Here is a 10,935-nt window from a genome sequence, read left to right on the forward strand (position 1 = left end):
TGTTAATTTTAAAATAATTTTCAAATATTTTCATTATCTTTATGAAGGTTTACAAATATATTTTGAAATTTAGAAGGATATTTTGATAATATTTCGATAAATTTAGAAATTTTGAGCAGTTTAAAGGGTAAATAAGCAAAAGGTTCTTTGTAAACGGTGAATACTAAATTGTAAATAAGCTAAACCACAGGGTCCCTTTTGAAAATGTTTTCTTCTTCTTCCTCGCACTCTTTGCGCTCGCTCTCACACCACACCATAATAAAACTCGAAACCCCCCAAATCTCTCTCTCTCTCTCTCTTTGAGATCTCGTCTCCTACTAAAGAGAGAGCGTAAACGAGAAGGGGAGGTGTGAGATCGAGCCAAAGATGGATCCGGATTCGGTTCGATCCACGCTATCGGGCCTCGCATTGGGCAATGTAATGGCCGCGGCCGCGAGGGACTACCAAAAGGTGCGATTTTTATCCCCGAATCCACTCCTCTTTAGCTCCCTTTTCCACGGATTTGAATCCTTTACTTTTAGTAATTTTGATGTGTATTGGGTTTTTTTTTTTTTTTAACTGTGGTGAGAGACCCATCAGAACCCATGTTTTGGTTTCGGGAACAAACCCCATTTTCGGATTTGATTGTTGTGGAAATTGGTTAGGTTGTTGGATTTTAGGGAGATAGATTTGGTGGGTTGTAGCTACTTGATCTGATCTCTTGATGCTTGTTCAGAAAATGGGGAAATGGGGTTTCTTTTTTTTCCTCTTTGTCATCTGTGAAAGATCTAATCTTTGTCCTTTTCATGAGAATGATGATTACGATACTTTAATGGTTGATTAATTTTGCTTTTGGAATTTAAGAAGAGGAAGTAGTAGAAATTTATGTGTGATGATCTATTGCCATCTTAGACAAAACAGAGAGAGCTAGTAGAAGTTTCAAATTGGAGCTTCTGCTTCTGCGACTCGAAAGCTCATTTCAGGTTCTTTTCCTGGAAAAGGCTTCGGAATGTTTGTTTGCTAATGCCTACCTGCTGCTGTTCAGAGTGAGAAGCTGCTCCAAAACAGCTCAGCTAAACTGCGAGAAAGATTGGTTATTCGCAATTTTCTGCAAACTAGTAGTTTCATATACAAAATTGGACGAGTAGTAAAGGTTTGTTTGCACTTGTAAATAAATCATCTTATTGGATTTACGAGCGCGAAAGATGGGTTTAGGGACTTATCCTTTTCTTTTTTCCCAATCCCACGCCTCTCTCTTATTGCGGTGCTTGTAGCTCGCAGCGATGTTTTTTTAGCCGGAAACATATCTAAAATTTGAGATTGCACTATTGGCTTCTGGAGTGAACATAGATAATTATTTCCGCAATGTTATTATTTGTTTCTCCAGGAAAACTAGAGTGTGTTTTTTTTTTCCTTCTCTTTCTTTCTCTTGGTTGGGTAATGATTTTCTGGTTTGTAGTTATTTATGCTTGTTGTTGCTCTTTTGTGTCGCGCTTTGATGTTGCTAAACTTCATGACTATCATGTCATACAACTCTTCTTTGCTTATCCTTAAGTAACTACATAAATGCTATTAGATTCGAGGTATCATTACCAGGTTTCACCTAGGATGAGAACTCTTTTACTCGTTGAAATTAAATCTTATAAAATAAAGCTAATTGTGTAGGAAATTCTAGCTAAAGAGAAGGCTCCAGCAACATCTGCTACCAACCAGGAAGTCGATCTTGATGAATTGTTGGATGTAAGTTAAAATACCAAACAAGCATTGCTTTTCTTCTCGAATTATGTAGTTTACATTGAATTTAACCCATTATTAATATTAACATTCTATTTGCCATGAAGGACCCAGAACTGGAGAAACTGCACGCAGAGAGGGTAGCCGCTCTCAAGGTAAAAACTGTGGTGTAATAATTTTCCTTTGTTCAGCAGATAGACTTCATGAATATGTCTGAACCAACAGAAAGAGGTCGAGAAGCGAGAAGTCCTAAAGAGGCAAGGGCATGGAGAGTATAGAGAAATATCCGAAGGTGACTTCCTCGGAGAGGTCACTGGTAGTGAAAAAGTCGTGTGCCATTTCTACCACCGAGAATTTTATCGTTGCAAGTAATTGATCTCACTCCACTTTCTTTAATGCGGTAAATTGCACCAGGGCTCCCCAACCTTTCAATTGTTGCAAATAGTTGCAATCTTGGCATTTTCATTAATCTCTTTGTCAAATTGGATCTAGATACTCAGCAGTCAACACAATTGCTCTATGAGAAGTCCAAAGTTGCTTTCGTTGTAGCTTAAAGTAGATATTTATATCCAATTTGGCGGAGGAATTTAACTGAAAGGCAAGACAGATAGGGATGCCAGTGTGAGGTTTGAAAGTTTGGAAAACCAAACTGCAGTTATTTTAAAAGATTAGCGACCGGTTGTGCAATTTACACTAATTTGCGATTGATTGATTGTTCCACTATTGAGGTAGTATATCGGTTTCTATTTTAGGATAATGGATAAGCATCTGAAGGCTCTAGCACCACTGTACTTCAACACGAAGTTCATCAAGATCGACGCTGAAGTTAGTATACATTGACCTTTGGGCTTTTGCTGTTGCGTTTCAGAAGATTGTATCTAATACCTTTGTGGTACTTGATGCAGAATGCGCCGTTTTTTGTGACGAAACTAGCCATTAAGACATTGCCTTGCATCGTACTGTTCAGGTGAGAGGTGTTGATTTGTTTTGTTCACGGCAAACTTAACATCCAGATTAACACATTAATATTCCTATATAAGGATATTGTTATAATGCTAATGTCTCGCGGCTTCATGGCCGAGTTACAACTTCTCTAAAAGTGCTATTTGAGTATAAAAATCTCTCCGAAAGAATTCATGCCGAGTGGAAGTGGTAGCTTCAAATTGGAGCTTCTACTTTTCTGGTTCAAAAAGCTTACTTAAGCTTCGTTAGACGCCCAGCTTCAGCTTCACGGTGTAACGTAGTAGCGTACTAATTACAGAAGAGAGGCTGCACAAACATGTAGTATCATTTCATTAGTCTTTTGGATTCATGATGTTGGTCTTATATGATTCTCGAATAAGGCTCTCAGATGAACTAATTTCTTTGTCAAACTCCTTTGAAGAATTTGATGACACTTTTCCAGGAACGGCGTAGCTTTTGATAGGCTGGTTGGATTTCAGGATCTCTGCAGCAGAGATGATTTCACCACAAGAGCTTTAGAGAACCTTCTTAAAAAGAAAGGTGTTTTTATTTTTCATTAATTATGAATTTAGTCCCTGAAGTTTGACCCTTGTTGCAATTGTGCCCACTTTCAATTGCGTTCTCTTTCAACTGTAACAGCTTAGCCTCTGAAGTTTGGCCTTGATTTTAATCTTCATTCTCAACCCGAAGTTCAAAGTTTGACCGCGGTTTCAAATTCATCCTCGAATTTTGACCTCCATTTTAACTCACCTCGAGAATGTCATTTGTAACAGAGAAAAGAAGCCTAAAGAACCGATAAAAGATTTACCTATAAGCTATCACAAACTTCGGGATGAAATTGTTGCAATTCGAACTACTAGAATGAAAATACAAATCCTGATCAAACTTCAGGGAACAGTTTTTCTAATCAGCCCCTTCCTTTTCTGCACTTCTGTTGCATATCATGCACCATACCCTTCTTTGATATTTTAGGTATCATTGACGAAAGAAAAGGAGACGGCGACGAGGAAGATGAAAACGACGACACAGATCATCCCAGAAACAGGAGCATTAGATCCTCAGCTGTTCAGGATTCTGATTCAGATTGAGCAGCAATGCGAGCCGCTTCTTTCTCCCGCTACAAAACCTCGCCTCGTTGTAATATCTTTTCACTAATTTGAAAAACTTAATCGTGATCGAAGTGCGGCTTTGGTTTAAGAAAATTTGAACAATCGATGTATTGAGTGCTGACAAGTTTGCATGGAATCATGGCAAGAGTTGTATGCTAGCAATCTATTTTAGCTGTAAAATGCTTACAAGCTACTACTTTTGGTTTAATATTTTAGTCAGATTGCACATGAGAATAACAGCAGCAGCAGCAGCAGTGGGAAAGAACTCATTTCCTCGACAGTAAATTGACGCTGCGCCGTCGGCTGAAACTTGAAACATGATTTTGTGGCTGCCACTCAGGGATAGGGATGGCAATCCAACTCGCCGTTCGCGAATCAGCTCGTGTTCGACTCGAAATGAGTTCGAGATCGAATCGCTTGTTTAGTAAACGAGCCGAGCACGAGCTGATTTTTTCGGCTCGTTTAATAAACGAGCCGAACACGAGCTGGGGTCAGCTCGCTTGTGTTCGGCTCGATAACAGCTGGAATATATATATTTTATATTTATATAACTTATTTAATTTATATTTATATATATAAATAAATAATTATATATATAATATATATTTTTATTTTATTTAGTTTTTAGCAAAATAAAAATATAAATGTGAGCTCAATTATAACAAGATTTATTTATATGTAAAATTTCAACTATTAGATCAAAGCCTAATGGATAAGATTTTGTAAATTTATTTTTTATATATATTCAATCTAATCCTTTTAACTTATTGTTCGTTGGCCAGCTTGTGAGTCGGCTTGTATTCAGCTCGTTAATAAACAAGCCGACCACAAGCTGAATTTTTTGGCTCGACACTTTAACGAGCCAGCTCGTGTTCGGCTCGTTTACACCCCTACTCAGGGAGCATCGTCGCGGCTGGCACTCGAAGCTGCAGCACGCGACTTCGCCCTCTGGAGTTAGAGGCACAAACACTGCAGTAATAGTTACGGATAAATTTGGTATAGCAACAACTGCAGATAATCTCCGCACAAGAATATGATTCAACAAATTAAGGTGGTGTAATTTTGTGGCTGGAAATAAGAGTTTAGACTAAAACTATTCGATCCTAAAAGGAAAAGAAAAGGCAGTAACAAGAAATGCATGTTTGGTCCTGCTTTTGAAATAGCTTCGTATCCAATACGCAAAATCCGAGATTTAGTGAACGAAAATTGCAGAGGTTTTTGGCTATGTTGTTGTGGCTTTTTTACTTTTCTGCGTCGAGAAGCTGAGAGAATCATTGTTTGATTCGTAAGAATCAAATATTATAACATTTATATCATAGTTTTTAATGTGTAATTTTATTTTTCTCTTTTGGGCCAAGGGTCGTGCCGAGCCTGATTCAAAACTATTCAAATTGGTGCTACTTAAGCTATTAGAAATAATAATCAAATTGTTTGATTTTCGCAGAAGTATAAGCGTGACAAATAGACATTAATAAAAGATTAAATTAGATTAGATAAGATAAAGTAGGAATGTTGGAAAAAAAAAATAGTTTAACAGCTTGAGGCTTAGTTTGATATTAAAACATATCTAACGTTATTAGATAAAATGAAGTTAGGGTAAAAATATATAGAGATATGCTTCTGCGTTCTCCGATTAGATCGCAGAAAATATATCATAACTGATTTATCGCGATATACGAAACGTAATATTACGTATGAGAATAAATATAATATTTTTCCTATTGTACTTTCTCACTGTACGTAACGCAATTTTTTCGCAATCTCAAACTAAACCTAAATAAGGTTGCAATTAAACGAGATTAATTTAGAAAAGAGTATCACAAAATATTTTTTGGTATTACATTTTAATAAAACTAATAATAATACATTATTGTTATTGCTTAGAAAAAAAAATAAATTATTTTTCTATTCCGACTCTTCCCCTTTCATGAGACGGAAACTTAAAAAAAATAGCCGTTACAAGCTCACACTATTTCTTTTTTTTGGACCCATCTCATTCTGTCCATTTCTAATTAATCAACAAAATCCTCCTAGATAATAAACCCCATACTGCGACTGCAAAAAGTGCTTTTGTAGCCCAAAGTGGAATATCCCATATTCTCATATTTACTAAAACATAAATAAATAAATAAATAAATTGCACAATTGGCCATCAAATTTTGAGGCTCGTGACGTTTAATTTTTAAATTTAATTATTATAATTTTTAATTTAAATATTTTAAATTATTATAATAAATTTTAGAGTAAAATTAGTTAACTAAATGATAACGTATTGTTAATGTGACAAAAAAATAATAATATCTGATTAACAATGTGAGAATAATTAAGATTTATGGGCACGTTAGCTATATATTATTATTCAATCGATAAAATTGCACTATAAAATTTAATTTACAGTGCTGTTAAAAATCTGAACTAAAAGTTATGATAAATTAAAATTTAAAAATAATAATGTCACGTGTTTAGTTTAAAAAGCCAATGTGTAATTTAGGCTTAAAATAATCTTTAATAGCACCTAAAAAAAAGATATTATATAATAGATTTTCAAAATTTGAAAAGTATTTTATTTTTTTCTGAGGGTAAAAATATTTTTATTAATTTTAAATAATATCCTTAAATATTTTTAATTTTAATAATTTTAAAGTAATTGGAAAATTTTGAAAAGTAGAAATGAATAAATATGCAAAACCCGGGCTTTAGAGAGAGAGAGAGAGAGAGAGAGAGAGATGCCTCTCTCTCTTCTTTCTCTCTCCTCTTTCACACAATCACACTCACACCTTTTAGCCTCCACATATCTCGAGGTTCTCTCTCTCTAGTCTCTATATATGTGTCTCTGTTGATTCCTTTGCTGTTATCATTTGTCTCATCTCTCTCTCTCTTACTTTTGCTGCTTTTTCAATGGGTACCATTTTGATGCCCCTTTCCTATTGGCGCTAGAGAGAGAAACAGGAGAGTAAAGTTCCCATTTTGATGCGTTTTCTCCTCCTTTTTCTTTTTTTTTCTTTTTTTTTTTGTGAGGTATGTGTGAGAAATTTGTGAGAAGTTGGTGTCCTTCATTGTCCGGAGCAAGAACTCAAATGTGTTCTTATTAGGGTTTTTCGCTTGCTGATTTGAAGTGGAGAGAGGTAACTCACTCTTTTTTATCATTTGATTTAATGCTGCTACTTTTTCTGAAGTTAGTTCTTAATTTTCAGTTTTTTTTTTTTTTGTTCTCTGATTAATCATGAAAAGTAGAGATTGTAGCAGGAAAGTTGTGGAATTTGGGACATTGTAAGTATGGAGATCCATTACTTCACTAGGGTTTTTGATGAACTTAAGTCTCCCTTAAATTGTTGAAACTTTGCTATAGAAAAAGTAGGATCTTGATGGGTTCTTCAAGCTCTAAACCCACCACCAGCAATGAAGCATTGGTTCTCTGCAAGGAGAGAATGCATTACATCAAGCGCGCGATCGACGCGCGGAATTCGCTATCCGCGGCGCATTTGCTGTACATCCGGTCCCTTCGTAGCACCGGAAATGCTCTGCGGCGATACGCGGAGCCTGATCTTTCGGTCGAGTCGTCGATCTCGGCCTCCGAAGTAGAGAAATCCCCAAGCCACTCTTCCTACGCATCGCCGTCGCCTTCCCGCGAGCATGCCGCCGCTTCTCCTCAGCTCGCAAATGCGAGCTACATGAGAGCGACGAAGAGTGCTTCTGTAACGGTGACGGTGGAGCGAGAAGCAGCTCACTTTGTTGAGCATGAATCTCTCCGCTCCCCCCCGCCGCCGCTGCCGCCGGTTTCCCTTGAATCGAATTCCTCATGGGACTTCTTCGACCCTATCGATGCGATAAGTTTTAGTAGTAGATTGAAGGGTTTGAGACAAGTAAGAGAAGCCGAAGTGGTTCCTTTAATCGAAGAGGAAACGAAAAAGTCCCATGAAATGCAAGAGGAGGTGGTCGACATGTATGGGAGTATCATTGATGAAGCTCTAGGGGACGAGGGAGAGGAAGAAGTATTAGCGGAAAGGGAGGATGCTGCCGAGTACATTACACATAGGGCCAAAGATTTTCTTTCTAGCATGAGGGACATCGAACACCGGTTTCTTAGGGCAGCAGAAGCGGGCAATGAGATGTCGAGAATGCTCGAGACTAACAAAATCAGGCTAAGTATTTGTTCTGATTTATCAGGTAATTGTTCTCGTGATAGGCCATACCCTTTTTTCTATTTGATTTTCTTCGTTCGGCATGTTTGGCTCAGTTAGAGCGCTTTTGCAAAAGTGCTGCTTAAGAAGAGCTGTTGAAAGAAGTATCAATATTAGGAGCTTCTGCTTTCGGAGCCCGAAAACTTGTTTTAGTTCTTTGGCTTTTTGCGATAGCAAAAGCTCCATCCTGTTTGTTGGCCTAATTGGAGCTTCTGCTCTTGGAGCCTGAAAACTCATTGTAGGTTTTTTTGGCTTTTTGCAATAGCAAAAGCTCCAGTCTGTATGTTAGCCCAATGCCACATTTCTGAAGCTTCTAGTTTGTGAAGTAGAGAAGCGATTCATTTTCTCATCTTTATCAAGCATTTGCTTCTATAGGCAGACCACCCACTTCAAGATTTCTCACAGCATTTCATCGAGTTTGCTGCAATGGGGAGACTCCCCTTAATCAAGGTACTCTGATTTTTTATGTTATAATTATATAACATTTAAATGATATAGGATATAATAAGCTTTTGTTTTTGCAAATTGCTATAGATATCTAATTGTGAGTTTTACTACAGAATCTACGCAAAATGCTACGAAGGTCATCACTTGGAATCGTTCAGTCTCGTCCCTGTCATCATCATCCAAGAACCCTCTTACATCGACAGCGAGAGATGATGGCGGCGATAGTAGTAGTGATTTTATTGAGGAATTTTCCATGATTTCGGGAAGCCATTCTTCTACGCTGAACAGGCTGTATGCATGGGAAAGAAAACTTTACGATGAAATCAAGGTACTTAGTATATTAACATGCCTGGCACGCTTATTCATTGTTTTGCAAATAACTTAATAATAACTTATCAAGGTTTGCACCTTCTTTGAAGTGAGGATGCTCTACATATTTATTCCGCAAAATCGAGTTCCGTCATATCTTCTGTAGAATTCATTCATTCCCCCGGAGCTGTTACTAGTTATCGATTTTTTTACTTATATGAATGGTTCATCGTAAATTGTTTGTTGTAGCTAATAGAAACAAAACACGGATTTGCTTCAACTTGTTTCCCCTGATGCAACTTCCTTACTGAAAAGCAAATTCTTATCAGCGGGCGTCTCAACTCTCTTATACTATAATGGATACCATGACTGCACGTGAACTGTTTCCGCTTTTCAGAACATTGCTCGCCGTTCAAGAAATTCTGAACAAACTTGATCTTTCTTTTTTAGTATTTATGTTATCCCAATGTAGGATATTTTCTCAAAAAAAAAAAATGTAGGATATATGTTTGCGTATAACCAAGGCGTCGTTGATTTTAGTTGTACATACTTCTTCGGTGATACCATAGCATTAGAACACAGAAAAGGTATATTTCTTCAGTGTATTTGTTATCCTCTTCTCACGTATTTTACGTGATAATCAATAGGCTAGCGAATGTATTCGGAAGGCCTATGATCAGAAGTGTACTCAGCTCAGACACCAATTTGCCCGAGATCTCAACGCAGAATTGATCGATAAAACGCGAGCTGTTGTAAAGGATCTGCATTCGCGATTAAGTGTAGCCATTCAAGCGGTTGATTCAATATCCAAACGAATCGAGAGGATGAGGGATGAGGAATTGCTCCCTCAACTCGTCGAGCTCATTCATGGGTATGTTCCTAAATTCCAACGCATTTCGAGGTGTATATCGGAAAATTATGACTCGGCAGCAACGACTGTTTACTGTAAATAACTCTCTGCATGCAGGTTAATCAGGATGTGGAAAAACATGCTTGAATGCCACCATTCTCAATTCATCACAATCTCCTTAGCTTACCATGCCAAAAGCTCGACGACCTCGACGCCTCCCTCACGAGACGGGCACCGCAAGCAGGCCTTGGTGCACCTAAAGAATGAGCTGGAGTTCTTCAGCTCGAGCTTCACAAACTGGGTCGACGCGCTCGAATCCTATGTTGCGGCGCTCAACTCGTGGCTCCAGAAGTGCGTCCTCCAACCGCAAGAAAACAGAAGGGGAAGGAGAAGAGCCATCTTCCCCCCTCGACAAGCGCTCTCTCCTCCGATATTCGTTCTCTGCAGCGATTGGCTCACGGGGATGAGAGTGGTTCCGTACGATTTTCTTCGCGATTGTGTTAAAGAACTCACCACCCTCCTCCATGACTTCATTGAAAAGTTGGTAGAAGAGGACAAGAAAAGGAAAGAAGAGCGGGGAGAGATCGGCGGAACCGAGAAGATCGAAAATTACTCCAAGTTGGTTAGTTTGCAGGCGAGTTTAGCGAAGGTGTTCGACAAGTTGGCGAAGTTCTCCGAGGCCTCTTTGAAAGTATACGAAGATGTGAAGCAAGGACATGAGATTGCGCGCACCGCGTATAAAAATGGCGGGATCTAATCATTATGAATGTGATGTAGCTACATTTTCATCATGTTTGTAAATTTTTGTCATCAGTGATGTTCACCTCTTGAGGATATTTGGTGAATAACCTAGTACAAATAAATTCAGATGGGAGAAAAATAAGTTGCAGTATATGTTTCTGGGTAAAGTTTTTGGGTTTTAAATGTTTTCCTTGTGAGATTAGTAACTTAGTAACTTCATGTGCATGAAATTGTTGTTCATTTATGATTTTCATTGGCATTTTATTAATAACTTACTTATATACGTATAATAAATAAGAAAATATTACAGAATGGATTACTATTCATTTTTTTTAATATGATTTTTTTAGGAGAACTTTTTTTTTATATTAATAGAAAACTCAAAGGTGTAGGATCTTCCTCAATGTTTAAAATTTAATGTGTCCCATCTTTTCTAGTTAAATTATTTTATCTACGTACGGTAATTCTTTACGAAAATAAGGTACGTAAGGTAATTCTTTACGAAAATAAAAACAATACTTTTCTATTGCACTATGTTTAATAAAAATATATATATATATATTATATATATATTATATATATATATATATTATATTATATATATATTATATTATATATATAG

The 10,935-nt window shown here is 37.2% G+C and overlaps 2 protein-coding genes across 4 annotated transcripts; both read left to right on the plus strand.

Annotated features, from left to right (window-relative positions):
- On the plus strand, nt 231-4,000 carry LOC109717925 (thioredoxin domain-containing protein PLP3B-like). The gene is made up of 8 exons (XM_020243887.1): nt 231-450; nt 1,645-1,719; nt 1,821-1,868; nt 1,939-2,081; nt 2,466-2,538; nt 2,619-2,680; nt 3,119-3,216; nt 3,649-4,000. Exons 1-8 carry the CDS (start codon nt 367-369, stop codon nt 3,762-3,764), a joined length of 699 nt encoding a protein of 232 aa, XP_020099476.1. The 5' UTR covers nt 231-366; the 3' UTR covers nt 3,765-4,000.
- LOC109718914 lies at nt 6,555-10,480 on the plus strand. Of its 3 annotated transcripts, XM_020245394.1 has the most exons (7): nt 6,555-6,910; nt 7,020-7,055; nt 7,135-7,952; nt 8,342-8,416; nt 8,527-8,741; nt 9,370-9,593; nt 9,690-10,480. In XM_020245394.1, exons 3-7 carry the CDS (start codon nt 7,151-7,153, stop codon nt 10,327-10,329), a joined length of 1,956 nt encoding a protein of 651 aa, XP_020100983.1. In that variant the 5' UTR covers nt 6,555-6,910; nt 7,020-7,055; nt 7,135-7,150; the 3' UTR covers nt 10,330-10,480. The 3 variants fall into 3 exon arrangements, with proteins under 3 accessions (XP_020100983.1, XP_020100982.1, XP_020100981.1); XM_020245393.1 differs by having other exon boundaries at nt 7,017-7,952; XM_020245392.1 differs by having other exon boundaries at nt 7,022-7,952.

Source organism: Ananas comosus, linkage group 12 (assembly GCF_001540865.1).
Source record: "Ananas comosus cultivar F153 linkage group 12, ASM154086v1, whole genome shotgun sequence".
Taxonomy (NCBI): Eukaryota; Viridiplantae; Streptophyta; class Magnoliopsida; order Poales; family Bromeliaceae; genus Ananas; species Ananas comosus.

What these genes read in the sequence shown, in the direction of transcription:
- LOC109717925 (XM_020243887.1), top strand. Translation starts at nt 367, where the DNA reads ATGGATCCGGATTCGGTTCGATCCACGCTATCGGGCCTCGCATTGGGC. An exon ending in CCTTGCATCGTACTGTTCAG is followed by an intron (nt 2,681 to 3,118) that starts GTGAGAGGTGTT and finishes ACACTTTTCCAG; the next exon opens with GAACGGCGTAGCTTTTGATA. An exon ending in GAACCTTCTTAAAAAGAAAG is followed by an intron (nt 3,217 to 3,648) that starts GTGTTTTTATTT and finishes TTGATATTTTAG; the next exon opens with GTATCATTGACGAAAGAAAA.
- LOC109718914 (XM_020245393.1), top strand. Translation starts at nt 7,151, where the DNA reads ATGGGTTCTTCAAGCTCTAAACCCACCACCAGCAATGAAGCATTGGTT. An exon ending in TATTTGTTCTGATTTATCAG is followed by an intron (nt 7,953 to 8,341) that starts GTAATTGTTCTC and finishes TTGCTTCTATAG; the next exon opens with GCAGACCACCCACTTCAAGA. An exon ending in GGAGACTCCCCTTAATCAAG is followed by an intron (nt 8,417 to 8,526) that starts GTACTCTGATTT and finishes GTTTTACTACAG; the next exon opens with AATCTACGCAAAATGCTACG.